The sequence below is a fragment of the Dipodomys ordii genome, unplaced genomic scaffold, assembly GCF_000151885.1.
Source record: "Dipodomys ordii isolate 6190 unplaced genomic scaffold, Dord_2.0 Scaffold5, whole genome shotgun sequence".
In the NCBI taxonomy this organism is placed as follows: Eukaryota; Metazoa; Chordata; class Mammalia; order Rodentia; family Heteromyidae; genus Dipodomys; species Dipodomys ordii.
Genome location: NW_012267221.1, coordinates 5,720,893 through 5,745,725, shown reverse-complemented (window position 1 = coordinate 5,745,725; position 24,833 = coordinate 5,720,893). Strand labels below are relative to the sequence as shown.

The window sequence follows — 24,833 nt, the reverse complement described above, 5'->3', positions numbered from 1 at the left end:
GTTTGTTTCAAACTATTATGTATGAGGCTGTGTTCTCCAAAGGTATATAAATAATGTTTTGTCTTTGAAGAAGATTCTTCTTTTACTTTTCTGTTGCCTTTTCTACACCAGAACATTAAGTCTTTATCTTTACTATAAATGATTTTGCTTTTGCCTAACATAGGCTCTTTTTCTCTTCTTTTGAATCCTTTAATGAGGATAGAATAAAATATTTTGGATCCCCTTCAAATCTAACACCTTATGATTTAATTTAGATGATTTGATAACAGGGTTAGATGCTGTGAGATTGGGTGGATTGATGTGGAAATAGTGAAAATTATTTTAGGAATGCCTCTAATTTTAATTATTCAGTCTTTTTTTCCCCTTGGGAGATAGCCTTGGTCAGTAAACTGACAGATGTATAATAGTTGTGTTTTTTTGTTTTAATACTGGTTAAGACAGGCTCTAACAGGTCTCTACTAGCCCAAGTTGTCAATTCTCCGATATCTAGGATCACTCAACATCCCTCCCCCTCCAAAAAATACAGTTTTCCATTTCTGCATGTTAACGGGTTTTCCAAGAATCTCCAATAGTTGTATATGCCTTTGCCGTGGTATCTAAATTTTACAACCTAAACTTGAAGCTTATCCTATGGTATAAGTCAGAGCACGAACCCCTTAATTTAAACTTCCTCTGGTCTTTTCATGGTATTTTTATTGCTGTTAGTTCATGATTTTAAGCTTAGGCTGTTCTTGCTCTTCTGCTGCCAAGTTTGCTTTCGCTGTAAACTTTTCTTTCCTAACCTGTTTTCTGCTTTCTCAGGGTGGTCCTCAGAAGTAGTTTTGACCAAAATTCATCTTACCCTTAAATTATTAAAGACTTTCTTATTTGCTGTTTTCTCAACAAGAAACATAAGCTTGGGAGGGGAGTGAGGGTTTGGGCTAAGAAGTATATAGATGAGCACAGTTCTTGGTGCTCAGTAAATTACTTGTTGAATGAATGAAAATACAGATACTCTGCTGGAATGTGAGCAAGAAAGTAAGTTAGTGATGCATTTGTCCTTTTCTAGTGGTTATTTGTAACTTTGTTACTATTCTTTTTAGTGTCTACCCCTTTAATACTACTTTATTGCTTAGCAAAAAAGAGCAGATAAAATAAATTAGTAATTTTGTCTTAATAAGTCTAAAATACTTTTACTTTAGGCAAATATATTTGTGCTATATTGACCAAGTTTGACACATGATTTACCACATTTTTTTGTAGAAAAAAATGATGTCTTCCAGAGAAATGCATTGTATTGATATATTGAATATTTGTGATTGCTTCAACACATTTGTTTCTGAAATAGCCTTACTTTAGCTACAGAATCCGTGCTTTTTAATTTTGGATTTGAATAATGGTGACAAAAAAGAAACTATTATTTTAGGTTATCTGCTTATAATTCCTGACTAGATTATTTCTCTGTGCCTTCCTCAGGCAAATACTGTTGAAAAGGAAATATTAAGCTGGATCTATATAACTTTCAGATTGAGTATGGTTTATTTTTGATTAGTTTTTACTAACAAAAAATATGTATGTTTACTTTCCTCATTATTAAGATAGCAGTTTGTTTTAATGTGGACTCATTCAAAAGTTTGACTGTGGTACTGTTTATGAAGTTTGGGGAGTATTTGACCACATCAGTTGGGAAGAATGTAGTGTATTTTTCTCTGAAACTCATGAAAACACTGTTTACCACAGTGTTGCAAAGTCTTGCAGAAAAACCTTTTAAAACTCTTACTCTTTATTTCTGCCTTAGTTGAGTACCTTCTTTCCACTTTTCCCTAGTTTTCAACTGTATCCTCCTAGCCCCCATTTTCTCTTTATTTTTCCTTTTCTAGAAAATTGCATAGAATGTTAAATTAGTGCCCTGTGCTCTTAGGAGAAAAAGTCAATTTTGAAATAAATGTTAACATATACAGCAATGTTTTTTGTTGAGTATAGCAAATACATTCATTAAGAAGCATGATCAGAGAGGAGACAGAACAAGTGCCAACAGGCTAACCTGTTGAATTTAAATTGGGATTATTAGTAATAATAACCCAAACTACCAAGTATAACTATTATTATTAGGTAATCAATATTCCATATACTATATATAATTAGGATTTTTTATTTGTGTTTTGGTCTAGAGAAATAGGCTTTTATTTTATCGAAAAATAGGCTTTTTGATCTTTTATAAATAGGAGTGAGTAGATTGCTTTCTCAAGAACAAGTCCTCAGCACCACATAAGCAAAAAGAAAAAAGCCGGAAGTGGCACTGTGGCTCAAGTGGTAGAGCACTAGCCTTGATCTGAAGAGCTGAGGGACTAGCACCCAGGACCAGAGTTCAGGCCCCACGACCGGACCCCCCGGACCCCCCCCCAAAAAAAAAGATACCTGTCTGAGCTATATGTTTTCATCTTAATGCTAGTGTGGTTGTCAGAATATTTCTGACATGGAAATGGAATGGACATGAATCTTGTATTTGTTTCCTTTTTCAAATTACTATACGCTATCATTCACATATTTTAAGTAATTACCTGAAGCTAGATGTAGTGTTTTGCATTGGTGAGCTTGAAAGGAAATATGTCTTAGTGTACTTAAAGTGGAAATATGTATCTTCAAAATCTGATTCTGTTAGATATGTCTGTGAAAGGACTACATGTATCAGCAGTTGAGAACTCTTCCCTTATTGGAATTGAAATACAGTTTGCTTTATCTGAGGCTCTGATTTTATTTTCTTACATTAGACTTTGAGCTTTGGAGAAAAAAGAGACAAACTTCTCATTACAGTACAAGAAGGACCATACTTATTAGGTCTTTGTTGTTTGAGGCTTAAGTTCCTATGTGAGATCACAGGTTGGAGACATTGTTGCTTTGGTTATGTGGAATCCAGAAGATTGCTACTTCTCTGAAATACGACTTTTCAGTAATTTTAGGTCATTATATAGTTAGGATCCTATGCATGTGTTACATAATGTTTTCACCAATTATGGGTGGTATCTGTAAAAAAATCTCAAAGTAATGGAGATGAAAAATTACGCGATCTGTTATTTTTGCTATAACTTTTCTGAGCTTGGACAAAAAATACTCTGTTACTATTCCTCCCCTATTCAATTCAATAACATGTTGTACAGGTATACTTGAGGACTAGTAGGCTGAACAGTATAGTGTAGGTATGTATTAGATATTACCATGTAGGTTTGCTTAAGTACAGCAATGTATCCTATAAATGATGTTTTGCTGATGAATAGAACACATTTATGACCATAATCCATATGATTATAAGGTCATCATGGAGCTGAAAATTTCCTATTGCCTAGCGACATCATAGCTGTCCTGTTGTCAAAGAACAAAACCTTATAAAAGTATAGCCCATACAACTATATAGCATGCATAAAAGCTGATAGTTGATAATACTAGAGAATTAGGTTACTGTGGGTTGTATATTTTTGCTTTGCTTTTATTGTCACTTTATGATAGTTTATATATAGTTTACTTTAAAACAGTGTGTCATGTTACATCACTAGTTGCCTCTGTATCAGAATGTCACTCAGTCATTAAGCTACATATGCCTATATTTAATATAGAAAATTCCCCCCATTCTTTTTGTTTATGTGTGCTGGTTTTGGGATTTAAACTCAGGGACTAAGCACTGTCCCTGAGATGGTTGATTTTTTTTTTCAGTCATGGAAAAACACTGGGCCTGGGCACTGTCCCTTAGCTCTTCAGCTCAAGGCTAGCGCTCTACCACTTGAGCCACAGCGCCACTTCGGTTTTCTGGTGGTTAATGGGGGATATGAATCTGGACTCTCCTGCGGGGCTGGCTTTAAACAGAGATCCTCAGATCTCAGCCCCCTGAGTAGCTAGGATTATAGGCATGAGCCATGGCACCCGGTCTTGTTGGGTTTTTTTTGTGCAAAGTTAGCTGGCTACTTCTTGAACCACAGCTCCATTTCTAGTTGGTAGTTCATTGGAGTAGAGAGTCTCATGGACTTCCTGCCTAGGCTAGCTTTGAACCACTATCCTCAGATTTCAGCCTCCTGACTAAGATTATAGGCATAAACCACCAGCACCTGGCTTCATGGTCTTAAGGTCTTTAATTTTGTGTGACTTAATTGAGACATCACAGTTTTTTTTGTGTATTCCTAACTATTTAGAAGTTATTTTGAATATAATGATAATGGTTCATTTTTATTCAGTTCCATTCTAAGCTTTTGTTGCATTTAATTTGTTTTAATTGACCCTATGTTTATATAGACTTGGACATGTTTCATATATCCTATTGAATTTGATAATACTGATAAAAGTAGATTGACTAGATGAATCTTAGCTTATATACATGGTAAGAGTTAAGATAACAGTTTAGTGGATTATGTACTTGGTCTGAGATTGACTTCTTAATATATGTATTGTTTTCTTTTAAAGATGGTAATATTTGTAGATGCCTTTAAAATACTTAAATGCTTGAGAAATAAATAAGGAATAAGTGATACGTGAAAGAAGATGATTGATCCTCATTGTATGAGTTAAAGAGAAGCAGTGCTGATAAAATAAAACTGGCCCTTCATATCTGCAGGTTCTTCATCTATACATTCAACTAGTCATCCAAAATATTTTGGAAAATAATTTTGATTGAACATTACATTTTTGTCATTTTCTAAACAGTACGAGACTGTTTACATTTTATTAGATGATAATCCAGAAGTGATTTAAAGGTATTTATAAATGAGTAGATTCATATGTTATACAAACATACTATGCCTCAAATATTCAAGGATTTTTGGTAACGGTTGGGGATCCTAGAAGCAGTTCCCTGTGGCTATGGAGGGATAAGTATAATAGCTATCACATAATTTATTGAGCACTGTTTTAAGTGTGTTACATTCATTGTCTCTTTGATTCCTTAAAATAATCCTATTACATAGGTTCTATTTTTGCCATTGGTGGGAAGGTTGAGGCCCAGAAAGATCAGAGTCAGCCCAAGATCACAGAGCTGATAAGTGATCAAAATACAATAGAAATTGTTTCAGTCATACGTTAGAGTATACTTAATGATTGTTCTAGGGTGCTTTTATAAATAGCATTATAAAATTGTATAATGAACTGAATTAACTTTCTCAGAACCTGAAAAAGGTAGCTTTATGTTGTCCCTCCCCTTAACCTAAGGTTGGTGTTGATGCCTAAACCCATTGACAGTACTGAACCTTAAGTACCTTGGCTCATGGCTATATAGTAAGTATTAGAGTTAATCTTTCCTTCCCTGTCTTTTGCTCAATACCACCTTTCTACAAACTACACTTACTATGTTTGGAGCCGTCATTGAAGTAATGTGTGAACACGTGACCACAAACACTACAGTATCTTTATACTTGATCTGATAACAAGACATTAAGTGGAGTGGAGGGAAGAACATAGTATATGTAAAAAGGATGTCTCATATCTGTCAGGGTGAAGGAAGCAGACTGTATAAGATTTCATCTCAGAAAGGCGCTTAATTTAAAGATAGTGAATTATTTCTGGAATTTTTTTATATTTTTTTGGTACTGGGTTTAGGAGTTTTGAACTATGATCCTCACTGTTGCTAGTCATGTGTTTTACCACACCCTCAGCCCTTTTTGCTTTAGCTTGTTTTTCAGATAGGAACTTGTGCTTTTGTACAGGATCCTTGTTACGTCACAAACTGGGAAGCAAAACCGAGTGATTACTGTATTTCAGCAGTTCTGATTCTGTAGTTGATTGTATTTAATAAACTAATTTGGAATAGTAGCAAATATCTTATTTAATGATAAGGCTGAATTTAGATATTTAATCATACTAGCTTATAATGCGTGAGATCATTTTTTAATACTATATTTAATCTGTAAGGTAATCTAACCTTCTAGAATTTTACTTTAGCACATTTAAAAGGAGTCAAGTCAAGAGACAATCACTAACAGTTCAATTACAGACAGAATGATTTAAAATCAACCAAATTTATGGTGTAATCTTTCTTTGGATAATTTTTTATAAGGCTAAATAAAACATGTACATGTTGTTGATTGTCTTTCCAAGTAGGAAAAACTTTGGGAAATAATTAAATTTATGAAAATTTGGCAAATTCTATGTTTTACACATCTTACTGTAATCATACTGTTTTATTTTTATACTACGTAGTGATGTGTAGTGTTTTATACTGTAACAATGAAATGATGTATTAATGAAATATGATCATTTAAGTAGCATTAGAAACTTTATGTGATACTGTGACTGAACAAATTGTATAACACTCTAGGTTTTGCCTGTATTTATTTTCCTTTCACTTATGAGTCATCTTGAACATATTTCTTTAGTGCTAAGAATTGAACCTAAGGCCTCACACATACAAAGCAAGTGCTATACCACTGAGTTAACATACAAGCCCTTTTTTATTTTTATGTTGATACAGGACCTTTTTAAATTACCGAATTTATTCTTGAACTTTTGATCCTTCTATCTCAGTCATACCTGCATGTCTTGTTTGAATACCTTTTGATATTTGGCTTTAAAACTTTTTGCCAATAAAATAGGCAACAGAAATACAATTATATACAGATGATTGGTGACTTGTATATCACATGTATTAGTTACAGTTTTTGAAGATATTAAAGTATCCGTAAAATTCAGATGCTCAGTATTTATAGAATCTATTTCTCATATGTCTGGGTTTTTTTGCCTTCTGGTCACAAAAATTAAAATTTCTAACTATGGTAGTTTACATATTTGCCAAAGTTCTTTTTAAGTGGAAATTTTAAAATATAATATGTCTGTTAAGCTAATTCGAACTGCTACTTTGTACCTTTAAGAATGATTAGCTGGGCACTAGTGGCTCACACCTGTAATCCTAGCTACTCAGGAGGCTGAGATATGAAGATTGTGGTTTGAGGCAAGCCTAAGTAGAAAAGGCCACAAGACTTTTACCTATAATAAACTACACCAAAAAAAGTTAGAGGTAGAGTTCTGGCTCAAGTGGTAGAGCACTAGAACTAGCGGGGGGGGGGGAATGCACAATGATGTAGTTCATGAAAATTGCTCTGGCATTACTATTAAGAATTTTGTTTATATTGAACGAACATAGCATTTTCAGTGAACTTTTAAGTTGCTATCAGTAGTGAGACAATTACGATGATAGGCCCTAAGATAAAGGAGAAACACTTAATATAGAAAGTCTGATATGCCCTAAGATAAAGGAAAAACACTTAATATAGGAAGTCTAAGACTCTACAATTAACCAGATGCAGGGAGGGATTCAAGCCTGTAATCATAGCTGTGTGGGAGGTAGAGACTGAAGGTAGCCCTTCTATAGCATGAAAGTTCGTAAGACTCATCTCAAGTAATGGCTGGGTACAATGGCATGAACCTGCTCTTGTAGCATTAGGGCTGGACAGTATGATGTATATCTGTTATCCCAAGTGACATGGGGACACACAAGTTAGGAGGATTGCTGCCCAGGCTCTCCAGGGGATAAATAGCCAGTGTACAAATTGACTGTGAGGGAAGGAGTGACACTGTTCAAAAAATTGTACTGTTTACATGACTTGCGTAACTAACCCTTCTGTACAACTTTATAATAACAATAGAAAAATTAAAAAAAACAAAGACTGAAAGCATGGCTCAGGTGGTAGATTTCTGGCACAAATATGAGTCCCTGAGTTCAGTCTCTAGTACCACCAAAATTCAAACAAACTGAAAAAATTACAGTTGAAGCTGGCTATTGTGCTCTCTGTATCCAGCAAGTAAGTATACCTACCATGCAAAGGGGACAGCAAAGGAACTTGGGGTATTAAAAAGTGGAGGGATGGGCTGGAAAGATGGCTTAGTGGTAGAGCGCTTGCCTTGCATGCATGTAGCCCTGGGTTCAATTCCTCAGCACCACATAAGCAGAAAAAAGCCAAAAGTAGCACTGTGGCTCAAGTGGTAGAGCACTAGCCTTTAGCTGAAGAGCTGAGGGACAGCACCCAGGCTCAGAGTTCAGGTCCCACGGCTGACAAAAAAAATTTTAAAAAAAATGGAGGGGCAAATAACTTCTGAGGATTTAAACCACAAACCAGTTCTCATAAACTTGCATCTTGGATTCTCATTATGAATACAGTAATTTTATAAAACTAACAGTCTCAGTTTGATGGTGCTGCCAAGTGACTGATATAAATCAGAACAGATACTTTGAAGTAAATTAGCTTTGAAGACTAATTATAAAGTGTACTTCCATGTTTTTGTATATCCTAGATTAATAGGAATGAGAATCATTGTAATATTTTCAAAGATTCTTCAGACTTTGACACAGACCTTTCTTTGATTATCAGGTCTCTCTATAGGAGGTTTAAATTTGTCCTATTCTTAAAATAAATTTTCATATGAATTATATTTTTCATACTAATATTTTTGTTCATCTTCATAACACTTTCACTTAAAATTATGTTAATCTGATTACTTTTAGAATATTCAATTGTACATACTGTTTGCCAGGTACAGGTATTTGTTTGCTGTTAAATCTCATTCTCTAACCATGAGCATAATTTCTGTTCTAAAGAAAAATTTTGATATAATCAGGTTTGAGGTATGCTAAGAAGGATTATGGAAAAAGTAATTTTGTCAAACTCTACATAATATTTAATGATTATGAATATAACTTTCATTGGCTTGGTCTGTAAACTTGTATGTAGAGTTTTGTGTTTTTTCCCTTAAATAGGAATTACTCTTTGTTATAGGAAATCAGAATATTCAGCTGAAGTTATATTCATTTGCACAATCTACTGCTCCCATGTAGAATGGAGCTCTTTTTTTGTGGTATCAGTACTTGCCTGGGGCTTGAACTCAGAGCCTGGGTGCTCTTCCTGAATGTTAGTCACAGCCCCACTTTCAGCTTTTTTGGATAATTAATTGATAAGAGTCTCACAGTTTTCTGCTTGGGCTGACTTCAAACAATGCATTGTCTTCAGATCTCAACTTCCTGAGTAGCTAGTTTAACAGGTGTGAGCTACCTGGTCCTGGCTCTACTGAATTTTTCTTTAACTCTTTTTTTTTCTTAAGATATCATTTCAACTGTAGAAAAAAGAATTCTATTTTAGTTTGGAATTGTAGTTTAGGACCTGGGTACTGGTGGCTCATACCTTTAATCCTAGATACTCAGGTGGTTAGGACCTGAGGATTACAGTTCACAACAAGTCATAAGGTGCCAGCTGTAGGCAATGAAAGGTAAAGGAAAGTATAAGGACTCGTTCAAACTTTAGTACTGGCACCAAAAGGAAAGACAAGTCTAGTTTGGGATATGATACTAGCTTTAGATTTTATGTGGAGGCCAACTTAAGAAGCAGACTTAAAGTATTCCATATTTCTGGGATGTTTTCTTGGTAGCCAGTTATTAATTTGATTTAGCCTAGAACAAAATTGTGACAGTGTATTTCTTAGAAAAGTGTATGGTTCTGGGGTCACGCTTACTATGTGCTATACATTTTATCCCTTAATCTATGTTCATTTCTTTTGTTTTGACTATATATTCCCAGTAGGTTATCATATTCTGCTAATCAGAATTTCTGTCAGCAAATTTTTGTTTAATGATGTTTCGACAATTTATTAGTTTTTCTTAAATTATTCATTGACTTCATACTAGTACCCATTTTTTAATTGGTACTTTGCTTTCATGAGTTAATTTCACAAGCAATAAAATTAAGAGTGATATTAGGCTCTAAGTTAGATGTTTCTGTTTATTTATATGCTTGCATTGTTGTGTTCTTATTTCTCAAATTGCTCATTTAATTTGAAACTTGAATAATCAGTTACCTTGTTCTAATACTTGTGAATTACATGTAAAGTTTTGCCCTTTTCTAATCTCCTTTTCTTAGATCCTTTTGATCAAAATTATATTTTGGGATTATAATTAATATATGTAAACATTGGATCAAATATTTTAGAAACCCGGTTTTCATGGGTTTTATCATACTTAAATAATTTATAAATTTCAGTGGTAGTTTATTGGTAAACTGGACTGGGCTCAGTAATATTTTTAAAAACTCATAAATTCATATATAGCTCATATAAATTCATTTCTGTACAGTACAGTGTAGATAATTACTTATGTTTGTTTTTTTCTTACATATTTAAGTTTTTTTTTTTTAATGTTTAATCCTTGGATCTAGGATTTTTGTCTCTTGGTGGTACTGGAGTATGAACCCAGAGGCTTACTCTTGCCGGGAAGGCACGCTACTCCTTGAGCCATGTCCTAAACCAGCCCTTCTGGCTGGTTTTTCAAATAAGGTTTTGTATTTAAACTGGAAAGGATCTGTATTGTGGCCCTTATGTTTAGGATTTCCATGTAGCTAGAGTGACAGCCATGTACTACTTCCAGCTTTTTATCGGTTGGAGTGGACTCTTCTGAACTTTTTGCTTCTACTGGCCTTTAACCATGATCCTCTAAACCTACCTCCCAAGTAGTCGAGATTACAGGCATGAACCACTGTGCCTGGTTTGATAGGGATTTTGAAAAGATCAAGTTGGCATAAAGTTTATTTATTATAGATATAAGAATCAAAGGTAAAAAATGCTGAAATATATTTGCGTTAGAGTCTCTTGATTCTGAAAAAGTGTGGGGTAAAAACTAAAATTATATTCTTAACTTTAGACTAGAATTATTATAATGGTCCATAAATTTATTTATTAAATTAACTTTACCTATTAACTATGGCACAAATATTCAAATAGATCATTTTTTAAAAGCCACTTCATTCATTCAACAAACACTTATTAAGCATACTGTCCGTATAGTGTATATCATTTAGTGTCAGTGGCTTTTAAGTTGTATGATGTTTAAAGTCATGAAGTATTGTGGTTTTCTGAAGTAACCTTGTGTTTTCCTTTTATTATAGATGCCTGGAATGATGTCATCAGTAATGCCTGGAATGATGATGTCTCATATGTCTCAGGCTTCCATGCAACCTGCCTTACCGGTAATATTTGAAAAAGGCAATTTTCTATGGTGTTTTGACTGATTATATCCATTTATGAAATAATACTACATCTTTTGCAGATATAATATTAGTAATTACTGTAATGTAATGTGGAAATTAGAGCAGAATTTAGTTTTAATAAGTTGATTAATAGAAATTTATATAGTTCCCCATATTGACATTAGAAAATACATACATGCAAAAATAAATAAACTTAAAAAAAGAAAATAGATACATGCTTTTTAAAACTCTAAGACAAGAGTACAGAAAAAAACAATTTGTGAGTCAGAAGCATTTTAGTAGTCAGCATTTTAACATGTAGACATTTGCTATAATAAGCACTAAAAATTGATAAAGTTGGTACTGATGACTCATGCCTATAATTCTAGCTACTCAGCAGGCTATTTGGAAGATTTATATTTGGGCAGAAATCTTCAGTAGACTCCAGCTCCAAATAAACAGGGCTAGAATTGTAGATGAATGGTAGAACATAACTAAAGCAAGCACGAGGTCTTGTTCAGACAACAACAAAATTAATACTTGATTCAGAAATCTACATTTCATTAGGAATTTAGCTGTGGGCAAATAGATTAGAAAATTTTAGAGCAGGTATCACCTTTATAAGGTAGTATAGCAATATACATAAATTACTGTTTATGTTCAAATTACCTCAATGTCTATTACCTGAGAGCATAGTTGTTGTAATGGATAGTATGACTTACTATCTAGATATGGTATATTTTCACTGTTTTAAAACCCTTAGGACTATATGTGTTTCAGGGAAATACATTTTTTAAATGTGCCCAGTAATGGGGATTGAACACAGGTTTTCTGGCTCTCATTTGACTTTTTCACTCAGGGCTGACCCTTTATGTACTATTTGAACCACAGCTCCACTTCCTACTTTTTGTGGTTAGTCAGAGAAAAGACTTTTCTGCTTAAGATGGTTTTGAACCAGGATCTTTAGACCTCAGTCTGCTAAGTAGTTAGGATTACATACAAGAGCCATCAGTTGCCTGGCTTGGAAATAGTAATGTTAAAATGTTGCCAGAATACTAAATAGGTTAACATTGGCTTATCCTGTATTTAGTTTTTAAAAAAAAAAAGTGTCCTGTGAGGTCTAGGAGCAGTGTCCTGTAATTTTTAACATTTGTATTTCTATACTAAAGCATATGAATATTTCCTCTGAGGTGGGTAAATATTTTTTAAGAATTTCCTATTCATTTTAGTCAGATTTTTACCACAATAATGAGTTTTGTTACTGTTCTTGAAAAACTTAGTTTTTAGAGCATTGTGGTTCAAAGTTTGTGGATATGTATACCTGATGACCATATAATACTTAACGTTATTAAGTAGTTGGGTGTTATGGCTCATACCTATACTAGCTGCTTGGAGCTGAGATCAGGAGGAATGCATCTCCACTGAAACCTGAGGAAAAAAAGAACAGTGAGAGACCCCCCCATTTCAACTATAATGGTTTTTATACCTGCCATTCCAGCTATGGAGAAGCATAAATAGAAAGATGTGTGGTCAAGCTAAGCCTGAGTGGCAAGATGAGACCCTGTTTTAAAATTGACTAAAGCCATAGGGCTGGGGAGTGGCATAAGTGGTAGAGTGTTTGCCTAGGATGCTCAAGCCTGAGTTAAAACACCAGTACCACAAAGTAATAGTAATCCCTAAGTATACACAAATGACTCCTAAATCTTAAAATCTGTAACATACTCAAGAGAAAATGCTGAAACCACCAAAGCTTACCAAAACTCTGATTCAGTGACTTGATAATTATGCATAGAAAGGAATGATTCACTGTTCTTAATGAATAACTTCTATAAAATGCAATTTAAATGAACTGAATTTTAGTAATTCGATTTTTCTTCTTGCAGCCAGGAGTAAATAGTATGGATGTAGCAGCAGGTATGTATGCTATGAATTCTGGGCTTTACTTGGTAAGAAACAGCCATTACAGCAATGAATGGAAGCAGTGTCACTTGCCTGTTTTTACCAATTGCTATAGTTGTAATAAAAGGATAACATAATTCACTTTTTAAAAAGTCATAGTTTAAGGTCAAGGGTTCTACACCATATTCATTGGGCTTTGGCCCCCTGCAATGTGTGTGTGTGGTTTTTTTTTTTTTTTTGTAATTATTGCTAATGTTGAAAGTCCTAAGTTTAACAGAATGATTAAATTAGGTCAAAATTTGGAGGATTTGAATTTCATTGCTTAATAATAGACCTGTCAACATAGTAGTGATCCAGAGAACATATATAGAATTAATGAATGAATGAACTAGTGGAGTTTTTATTTATATTCAGGGGGATAGATTGATGGCTTTATATGCTAGATAAGAGTAGTACTTGACAGTTTTTCTATTATCTGTTTGGCGCTTGTAGTCATGAGAGTTTATAGGCCCTGTCATAACTCCCTATCTTTTATCTATATCTGGTCATTTTGATTAGTGAAAGTAATTCTCAAAATTTCATTATGTAAAATATAGTGATGTTGTGAAATAACCTAGTATGGATTTTTAAACTTTACTATAGATTTCTAGAGCTGGGTACTATTATTCCAATTAATCCCAGAACATTATATTCAAATTTCTTTCTAATTGCTGTTAAAGTGCATTTCAATGTCTGTAGTACCTTTTGGTTTGGGTTTTTTTTTTTTTTTTATTTGATTGAGGCTAATGTACTGCCACTTTAAGCCTCAGCTCTACTTCCAGTTTTGGGGTAAATTGGAGATAAGAGTCTCACAGACTTTCCTGCCCCAGCTGGCTTTGAACCATGATCCACAGATCTCAGTCTCCTGAGTTTTTGCTCAAGGCTAATGCTCTACTGTTTGAGCCACAGCTCTACTTCTGGCTTTTTGTGGTTAATTGGAGGTAGATTCTCATGGACTTTGCTGTCTGGGGTTGGCTTAGAACCTAATCCTCAGATCCCAGCCTCCTTGTAATAGCTCCAGATTACAGACATAAACCACTACTGCTCAGCTTTATTTTCATTTAACGTAGAGTTTACATCTTTTTGGCTTTTCTGTAGAGACAGCACTATCTATATAGAACTTTCTGCAGTGATGGAAATGTTCAGAATTCTGTACTGTGAAGTAGCTACTAGCCATGTGGAATTTGTTTGGTGGGAGTAGTGAGATTTGAACTCCCGGCCTTGACACTAGCGTGGCAGGTGCTCTAACACTAAAGAGTCAAATCTTTGCCCTATTTGCCCTAGTTATTTTTCTTTATGGGGCCCGTTTGGACTGTAGTTCGTCTACTTCACACCTCTAGCATAGCTGGGGTGCCTAATGCAATCCATTACACCCTGCTTTTTCCTTGAGATTGGGGTCTCCTTAAGCTTTGGTTTCTTTGTTTTTTCTTTTTTGTTTGTTGCGCCAAGGCTATTCTTGAACTATGTGATCTTCCTAATACTGCCTCCTTAGTAGCTGGGATTGTATCTTTTTGTTTTTTCTTTTTTGTTTTTATCAGTCATGGGACTTGAACTCTGAGCTTGGGTGCTATCCCTCAGCTCTTCAGCTCAAGGCTAACGCTCTACCACTTGAGTCATAAAGCCACTTCTGGTTTCTGGTGGTTTATTGAAGAGTCTCAAGACTTTGCTGCCCGGGCTGGTTTTGAACTGTGATCCTCAGATCTCAGCCTCCTGAGTAGCTAGGATTATAGGCATGAGCCACTGATGCCTAGCTAGTAGCTGGGATTATAGACCTGACCTGCACTGCTTGGACAAATGGAACTCTTTGAGCATTTGAAATAGGACTGTAAGAGTTGAGGATGCAATTCCTTTTTTACAGTGAAAGGGGACTGATACTGGGTCTTGAACCCAGGACCTAGGTGCTATATACAACTCTGAGCTTTAGTGTTTAAGGCTAGCACTCTACCACTTGAGCCACAGATCCCCTTTTGGCTTCTTCGTGGTTAATTGGCACTCCAAGGACAGCACCCCAGGCCCTGAGTTCAAGCCTTAGGGGAAAAATAAAAAAAGGTCTCACAGATTTTCTTTCCCAGGCTGGTGTCCAACCTTGATCCTCAGATCTCAGCTTCCTAAGTAGCTAGGATATGTGGTAATTAATGGGTACTGTATTGTGTAGCAGAAAAGTGGGTTCCAAGTAGTTAGAGTTTGCCATATAGCTAAATCAAATACTTAAAGCATACCATTAAGTCAGAATAATATATAGCAAAAACCGAGAGGATACTAAATAAGAAAAGGAACAAAATGCAAATTGTGTAAAGGTCAAGTTCTAAAAATGCTTTGCTCTGCATACATTTAGTTGTGTGAAAAAGCACAGATATACATGTTGAAACGTACAGTCAAAAAAAAGGATGAAAGGGAAGAAATTCTATGAATAAGTATTGAAATTGTTTGGAATAATATCACTGAAAACTTTTTTTGTTTGTTTTTTAGGTACAGCATCTGGCGCAGTACGTACAGTTTAAATTGTTCTATTTATTTCATTATATTTCTTTAACCTGCTTTACTGGTCTTCTTTTAAGGTTATCTCTAAATTAATTTTCCATACCAAAGGTTGAAAAATGTAATTTCAATGAGACTTACAAGAGAAATTGTGTGCTAGTTTGTTTTGTATGGCTGTATCAAGATAATGAGTATGGTCACTAAGAAGGAGACTACATAGCACACTGTTCTGGGGCCTAAAAATCCGATATCAGCCCCTTCCAGTCTGGAATCCGTGATCAGGCCACTCCAGTCTTCGGGTGGCAGCTACTTGGCTACTTTGCAAGGAGACAGAAGATATTGCATTATAGCATGTGTGACAGAATAGTATGTGGTGTGTGCAGAAGAAAGGAATGAAGCTAAAACAGGATAAATCATTGGCATAACACCCAACTGTTGCAGTTACCAGTTCAAGTTCATGAGAGCAAGAAGTCAGGCTCTGGAGAGAAACATTAATTCTTAACAATATAGTCACTTTTTTTTTTTTTGGTCAGTAGTGGGGCCTGAACTCTGGGCCTGGGTGCTGTCTCTAGCTCTTCAACTAGTGTTCTACAACTTGAGCCACAGCACCACTTCCAGCTTTCTGCATATGTGGTGCTGGGAATCGAACCCAGGGCCTCGTGCATGCAAGGCAAGCACTCTTAACAACTGAGCCATCTTCCCAGTCCCTGTAGTTACCTCTTAAAGGTACCACTTCCCTCCATGTTCTCATTGAGGGAATATGCTTCAAGTTAAATTTTAGTGAGAATAAACCATATTTAAACCATAGCAAGTAGAAACATGTTTCAATTTTATAAGCATTTGAATTCTCTCCATAAAAGTTAGAAAGGAAAGTTTGTAAATATACAGTAATTGTAACCTTGTGCTTTAAGTATTAGTGTTTATTACTTTAAACCATCTGTTTTTGTGCCACTGCTGTGTGTCTTTTTATTTTCTGCTAGATTGTTTTGTTAATATATTTTTGTTAATATAATTTGAATTTAAATATATAACTGATTTGTACATACCTTAAGAATTTTAGGATGGTGGAATGAGTGACTTTAATGGAGATGCATTGTACTCATAAATTGATATATTAATTTGAAACCCTTTGTACAACAAAAGGTGATAATGTTAAATTAAAATACAAAGAATTTTAGAATTGTTTAATCTACTTCTATGAAGAATGTTATTGGACTTTTCCTGGGGACTACATTGAATCTGTAATAGCTTTTGATTATTTGACCTATGAGAGGTCTTTCTTTTTTTAATTTTCTTTCAATAGTTTCTGTTGTAGGAACCTTTTAACCTCTGGTATGGTTTATTCTTTGTTATTTTACTACTTTATCTTTGAGGCTATTGTAAATCTGAGTATTTCAGATTTCTTTCTCAGCATGTTTGTTATTGACATACAAAAATGGTAGTGACGTTTGTGTGTTGACTTTGTATTCTTCTTTCCTGAAAATGTTAATAAGATTGAAGAATTTTTCTTTTGGTTTTCAGGGTCTTCTGAAAATGATCATATTTTAGCAAGTAAAGATACTATGACTTCTTCTTTTCTATAGTTACTCTCTTTCTCTTGTGTTACTGTTTTCACCAAGAACTTAGATGCTGCTTAAATAAGAGTGAAGAGTATGGACACCCTTGAGTCATTCCTTATTTTACAGGAGAAATTTTATACTTTCAGTATAATGTTGGCTGTAGATTTGAGAAATTTTGACATCTATTTATCAAAAATAATGTCTAGTCTTTTTTTCTTTTCTGTTTCTCCAGATTGGGTCCGAGAGCAATACCAGATTTGTAGAGGGAATTTGGAACCATTTCTCTTCTGTTTTATAGACTAGTTTGAGGAACTTTGATATTGGTTCTTTAAAGACTTGATAAGATTGAATAGTTAATCAGATTAGCCCAGTCCTGTGCTTTTACTTTGTTGGGAGACTATTACAGCTTTAATCTTTGCCTGATACTGATTTCTTTACATTGTTTATATTCTCCTGCTTTAATTTTGAGCAGAAATGTTCCCATTTCTTCTAGATTTTCCATTTTTTACAGTTTAATGTTTCAAAATAATTTCTAATAATCCTCTAGATTTCAGTGGTATGTGTTATAATATTCCTTTTTCACTGTTTTTTGTCTTCTTTCTTTTTTGCTTAGTTTGGCTCTGATTTTGTTAGTCTTTTTAAAGAACTAGTTCTTTGTTTCATTGATGGTTTATTTTGTTCTTTTAGTTTCTAAGCCACTAATTTCTACTCTGCTCTTTATCACTTCTATCTAGTTTTTTATTTTACTTGTGTTATGAATTTTTTTTTTACATGTAGTTACCTTTTCTAATCCTTGACTCATTTTTGGCTTGAAATCTGCTTTGTCTGGTATGGGTATGTATCTCTCCTCCTTTCTTGCAGATTTTGTTGGATTAGTTTATCAGTCTCATCCATTCATATTCAGTCTGTACCTATGCTAATGAAGTGAGGTTCTTAACAGCCAACAGTTGGATCTTGATTATTTTGTTTTTGTTACCGCTACTGTTGTTGTTTAGTGTTTTTGGTGCCAGTACTATTGCTCGGACTCAGGGCCTGGGTACTGTCTCTTAGCTTTTTTGCTTGCTTAAAAATGGCATTTTTCCACCTGAGTCACACTGCCATGTCCAGCTTTTTATTGATAAAATGAAGATAAAGGGTCTCTGGGATTTGTCTCCCTGGATAGCTTTGAACCACGATGCTTAGTTTTCAGCCTCCTCAATAGCTAGGACTACAGGTATGAGCCACTAGAATACAACTTCCATCTTGATTTTTAAAAAATTCTAGTTACCTAGTCTATTTTTAAATTGGAGAGTTAACATCCTTTACTTTTAAGATTTTGTTTCCCAATGTTTTTACTCTTCTTAAAATATGGTCCCTTTTTTTACTCCAGCTCTTCATGGAGTCACATGGAGGAAACTAGTTTATGTAGTTTATCTGGGAAGCTGAGACATGCAGGATAACAACAGGTTGAGGCCACACAAAGCCTTCTCAACTAATTACCAGACACAGTGGTGTGTACCTGTCATTGTAGCTTCATGGAAGTATAAGTAAACAAAGTCTAGGCACATATATCCACCTTAAAAACAACCAGTGCAAAAAAGGACTGGAGGCCCTAAGTAGATGAGGCCCTAAGTAAGTATAAACCCCAGTATCCTTCCCTACCCACGAGTGCAGCCTATAAAGACCAGTAGAACTGTGTGGTTCTCATTTATTTTTTAAGGCCCTGTGCGCAAGTTATTAACCCTCCTAAACCTTTATTATCATTAGAATGGAGTTAGCAGTTATACCTGCTTTATAGTATGTTTATGAGGTATAAGTGAAATCGAATATCAAATTGGTTATTTTAATTAACTTATCTATCACTCCTTTTCACAGTATTTGCCTTTTTTCCCCAACATGCTTTTCATAAGTTCTGCTGAATTTCCTTCTCTTGATACCCTTTATCCAGTGTGACTTAAGAAGTTTATACAGTTTTAGAACTTACCGTAGAACTTTATTTAGGTAGAATTTTGAGATTCTACCAAGTGCATTAAATGGTTTTAGAAGATAAATACCCTATTTAATGTATGAAATAATACATTGCCCATATAACTAACCTTGTATAGATATATGAATGCATTGCCTTTTGATAAAATATCAGTATAGTTTAACACCTGAAAACAAGTATGTTCCAGCACCTAGAATAATTGTTCCAGCTATATTGTAGTTGTTTTGCTTATTATAAGGTGTGAGAAAAAGTTAAAGAATTTAGCATATTTCTAGAATTGTCTGTCCCTTTACATCACATAGAAATCCATCCTGATAGTACTCATATCAGATGACTTAGTTATTTTATTACTAAATAACTTGCATTTTATAAAGTTCTTTGAATTCTAGTGGCCATTTTTCCTTTACATTAAAACTAGTTCTCTTTTCAGAAGTTACAGAAATAAACATCTTACCTTATCTATGTTTCTTGCTGTGGTTTGTAAGAAATTTTGAAAAGTAATGACAGAATTCTCCTATCATCTGGAAATAGGGCACCTGTAATCCTGTCTTTTCAGGATGGTGAGATCTGAGGATCACGGTTCAAAGCCAGCTGGGCAAGAATGTCCGTGAAACTTTTTTTTTTTTTTTGGTTGGTTGTGGGGCTTGAACTCTGGGCCTGGGTGCTGTGCCTATGATCTTCAGCTCAAGGTGAGCACTCTACTGCTTGAGCCACAGTGCCACTTCTGACTTTCTAGTGGTTTATTGGAGATAAGAGTCTCAGAAACTTCCCTCAGCTGGCTTTGAACTGCGATCCTCAGATCTCAGCCTCCATAGTAGCTAGGATTACAGGCTTGAGCCACCGGTGGCTCTTTATCTCCAATAAACACTAGAAAACTGGAAGTGGCACTAAAGTGGTAGAGCACTAGCCTTGAGCTGAAGAGCTGAGGGACAGTGCCTAGGCCCAGAGTTCAAGCTCCATGATCGACCAAAAAAAAAAAAAAGAAGAAGTACAATGTTTATGCTGAGAAAATGGGAAAAATAAATCAGTGTTTTCAGCCATATTTCCAAAGCAGAATGGCAGCCCCTGGCTCTTTTGAGTAACTATGATACTAGGTGTAATCTCACGGTGCCCAAAGTTTAAATACATACCAAAAAATAGGGTTTGAAATAGTTCTAATGATTCTCACTTTATGGTTTTTTAAAAAAAGAAATAACATTGCCCATATTCTTAAACCAGAAAGGATATTGTTTGACCTGTAATGGAAATCATCACCTCAAAAAAAATTATCTGAATGTGAAGTTAATGGAATATGAATAAATATCTTGTTCTCCTTTTTATGTGTGTGTAAAAGTGCTACATGTTAATAAAAAAGTTCTAAAAACCAATTTTTCAGTGCATTTAAAGTAAAATCTTATTGTTTAAAAAAAACATGTGGTGCCGGGCACTGGTGGCTCTTGCCTGTAATCCTAGCTACTCAGGAGGCTGAGATCTGAGGATCGTGGTTCAAAGCCAGCTCAGGGAGGAAGTCTATGAGACTCTTATCGTCAATAAGCCACTAGAAAGCCAGAAGTGGTCCTGTGGCTCAAGCAGTATAGTGCTCACCTTGAGCTGAAGAGTACAGGTACAGTACTCAATCAAGCCCAGAGTTCAAGCCCCATGGCCAAAAAAAAAAATCATGTGGCCTTGATTGGACTTTTACCTCAAAAATGTATACTCAGCTTTAAAGCCCTCCTTCAGCTATGGTTACAAATTTATTATTATTAAAAATGATAGTTGTCAAAATTGACCCACTTCCTTTGATATAATCTAATAATTCTTCCATTCATGATAACTTAGGTAAAACTTCAAACCAATATAACTTTGATGCTGGAAAACTTGAGTTGATTCTTTGTGGTTGTGTTGAATACTGATTATAAATCTAAGTTTATCTTTTATATTATTTTTACATAAAATCTTGAGACATTGGGATTCATATTCCTGTTAAACTTCATCCTGTTGATAGTTAAATTCTGATTGTCATCCAGAAGCTGTTTGGTTTTTTTTTTAACTTCAGATCTATGCCTTTATATCATGCAAGTTTAGAATGTTTAGTTTGATAATCTTTTTCTTGGGACTAGAGTAGATGATGAATTATCTACTAGGCATGTATTTGTATTGAGGGTTGTCTTATACAAAAATGTAAAAGCTATTGAATTTAGAGATAGATTAATTCATTAATTGAATTAATTCATGCTGCTTTTGTAGTATGTAAGATGTTCAGTTCCCTCCCTACTTCTAAAATTATTCTAAATGACTTGGAACATGAAGAGTATGGGCATTTTGTACTTTTAGTTGATACTTCATAAATTATTGCCCTAAAACTCGATACTGTCAATAATGTTGCTACATAATTCATATTTTTCTGTAATTTTTTTTTGCCTCAGAAATCAATGTGGACAGAACATAAATCACCTGATGGAAGAACTTACTACTACAATACTGAAACAAAGCAGTCTACCTGGGAAAAACCAGATGATCTTAAAACACCTGCTGAGGTAAAAGTTTGAGGGCTAAAATCAGGACCTGTTTTATAGAGTATATTTTTTAGGATTTTATATTTGTATTCCAAAGAGCAGTACTGTCTATGTCTCTGAAGATGTCAGATCATGAGAGAAAAGTATTGTTATCATCAAACTATTCATCAAGAAGATCAATTAAAGTCATTTTAAGGATAGATTTATTGTATTGACTAATTTTATCACTTTGTGAGTACTTAAATTTTTTCCATTAGGGTTAAGGATAATGAAGAAGTTAAATTAACTAACATATTTTTCCTCTTTATAAAAAATAACTCGTGAAAAAGTAAACCATCTAAAACTTACAGGCAAATGGTAGTAAAAATTAAAATTGTAGCAATAAGAAACTGGATGCTAAGTAGTTGATGAACTAACACTTTGCTCTCACGTATTTTCTTAGCAAGGGCTATGTACCCTTCTGATCAGTTGCGGAGAGGAATTTGTTAGACAGTAAATTTTATTTATCCAATTACTGATTTTTTAGTGTTATTTTCTTAATTACACACATTGTGCAAGGTACACAGTTTTCAATTGTTTTACTGTGTACCATGTAAATGAATTCACATAGGGTTGTATTAAATTTTATTGTGAAACTAAAATATCAACACGGCTTGGCTGACCACTGAATTTTATATTTTTCTTTTCATAAGTATTTGTGAAATATGGATAGGTTATGAATATAGAAGGAAGCCCACGAATTGAATTTCACTTAGACCTAACTTTCAGTTTTAACTGCTTCTTAATAGATGTATTACCTGAAACAGGTTCCTTTTTTCAAGTAACACTATTACTGGGAATTATCTAAATTTTGTGGTACCATTGTAATAATTAAATAATGTATTCAAATGATGTTACTAAGTATTCAATAATAACATTATTGTCAGGTCACAATATTTAAAGTTATAAAAGATGATGAAACATCAATGTGAATGATCAACGAATTGTTTTATTCTTTAGCAACTGTTATCTAAATGTCCCTGGAAAGAGTACAAATCTGATTCTGGAAAGCCTTATTATTATAATTCTCAAACAAAAGAATCCCGCTGGGCCAAACCTAAGGAACTTGAGGATCTTGAAGGTAAAATTGGAAAAAATAATTACTTTTAATGTTTTTACATACATATATTCACTTTCCTGGTAGGATTACTCAAAGGCTTTATTTTTAAAATTTTTTGTTAATTTAAATGATTAGTACATTTTAAATGATGTGACAGTTTTATGGGTTTTGTTGCTCTAATCTCAGTTATATAGATTTTAAATAGATTTTTATTTGATTTGATTCCACTGAAACTAGGATACCAGAATACCATTGTTGCTGGAGGTCTTATTACAAAATCAAACCTGCATGGTGAGCTGCTTTGATAATTCATTTTCTGTTATATTTAACATTTTTAGAGTATGTCACTAATAATGTTCACTAACAGTGATTGAATAAACCTGCAGTGAAAATTCCCTTACTTCAACAATTCTTTCATTTAAGGGTTATATTATAAATGAGCTTGCGGCTTTTAAAGCTGTATTTGATGGAGGTTTTTTGGTCATATGACACATGATTGGAAAATTGAATAAGAACTTCACATAGAAAATTTCTGCTTCTCTCTGGGTGTTGGTGCAAACATGGACCATGTGATTTAACCAACTGAAGAATAGTAGATTGTTTTATAACATTGTAAATTAGTTTTGGTATGTTTTTGTAGAAGAATTAAGAAAAAATAATACACCTTATAGGAAAATAATGTCAATTACCTGAAACATAGAAAAATTTGTCTAAAGAGACCCTAGAACTATGAAGTGTATGCAATTATGAATTAAAATTGAAGTTTATTCTCAAGACAATCTAGTGTCATAAACTAAACTAGATTAGAACTTTCCAGCAAGATAGTAGAGATGGGCTAGTAATTTAGGTTTATGGACTGACATCTGACAGGAAAGACAGTTTTTTTTTTTTTTGTCGGTCGTGGGGCTTGAACTCTGGGCCTGGACGCTGTCCCTCAGCTCTTCAGCTCAAGGCGAGCGCTCTACCACTTGAGCTACAGCGCCACTTCCAGGAAAGACAGTATTAAAAACACACTCTCTCTTTTTTTTTTTTTCCGGGTGTTTGTGTTTGTGGGACTTTGAAATCAGGGCCTGAGCACTGTCCTTGAGCTTTTTCACTTAAGGCTAGTGCTCTTCCACTTGGAGCCACAGTGCCACTTCTAGTTTTCTATATTCACTTTTTCTATATTTACTTCCATTTCTTCAGGGCATCACAAAATATTTTTGTTTTTTTTTTTTCGTGATTAACATTACCTTAAGTATTTTTTAGCCATCCTAAAGAGATTTTCAAAACTATTTTCCTTTATAGAGCAATAGGTTCTTTAAAAATATTTTCATAAAGAGTTGAGCTTAAGTAATCACTTACATGGAGCACCTGATCCCCTTCTGATTATGAATTAGAGATATTTTGTACCACTAAATTATTGAGTACAAATCTTTAAAGCCTAATTTTAATTATCTGTACTGTCATTGGCTAATACTAATATAGATAGGTAGGTTCCCAGTTTATGTATTTCCAAAGTATCAAGCTCCTTTCTGGTATAACCCTACTATAAATAATTGCTCTGCATAGCTATCTACCTACTTGATAATGCAAATATTAAAATATGCTGGAATTTTATAGGTTCGATAATTTTGAACTTAGAATTTTTTTCTAATAAACTAGGGGAAAATACTGTTTTATTCTAGAATTATGTAGACTTTCAAGGCCAGCAGAGTTTGGACAAATAGCATCTTCCGAAGTTTTTCAAATAACTACGCTTTAAAAAAAATTTTCCTCCCTTGGTTAATTGCTGCTCTCTAAGCAAGAGCAAGCATTTGATTTTCAAAAGTGATCTTTTTAAATTTTTTTCAGATGCTAAATTAAATCTTACTATATTGTATTTTTCTATATCTCCTTTTTAAGATTGTTTTCAGTAATTGTATTTGAAAACCATGTGGTATCTGACCTTTCCTTTTTCTTTTTAATAGCCATGATTAAAGCTGAGGAAAGCAGGTAAGCAATTTTGAAAATCAATGTGCTATACCAATTTTGTCCTTTGTTTAAGCTGTCTACTTCCCTTACACTATAACTTAAAGTATGACTTCTGACATGTTATACCTTATACTTTGATGTCCACGAAGAAGGTTATCTACTTAGGTGTAGCCGTTGCTAGATAAATATTTGAGTATGGACTACATATTTTTTGAATTAAGACTTATTTGGAGAATTAATAAATGATATACCTATATATCTCATATCACAGTTTGTCTTCAGTGAATAAAATGCAGGAGCTTTAAAGTTCTTACAGAAACTTATGGTGTATGTCAATATTCATGATAATAGAATCTGTTGTATTATTTTATCAACTTAATTATT

At 34.1% G+C, this 24,833-nt stretch overlaps 1 protein-coding gene across 5 annotated transcripts in view; it reads left to right on the top strand.

Moving 5' to 3' along the window:
- Prpf40a (PRP40 pre-mRNA processing factor 40 homolog A (S. cerevisiae)) overlaps positions 1-24,833 on the top strand; it is a 48,098-nt gene that overhangs the window by 4,731 nt on the left and 18,534 nt on the right. For 4 of the 5 annotated variants that reach the window (XM_013029030.1, XM_013029023.1, XM_013029044.1 and 1 more), the window contains exons 3-9: positions 10,881-10,961; positions 12,845-12,875; positions 15,369-15,385; positions 21,308-21,418; positions 22,397-22,517; positions 22,734-22,787; positions 24,446-24,470. In XM_013029030.1, the coding sequence (XP_012884484.1) occupies positions 10,881-10,961; positions 12,845-12,875; positions 15,369-15,385; positions 21,308-21,418; positions 22,397-22,517; positions 22,734-22,787; positions 24,446-24,470 (440 nt within the window). The remainder of the gene's footprint in view (positions 1-10,880; positions 10,962-12,844; positions 12,876-15,368; positions 15,386-21,307; positions 21,419-22,396; positions 22,518-22,733; positions 22,788-24,445; positions 24,471-24,833) is intronic. The other variant, XM_013029037.1, reaches the window with a different exon arrangement.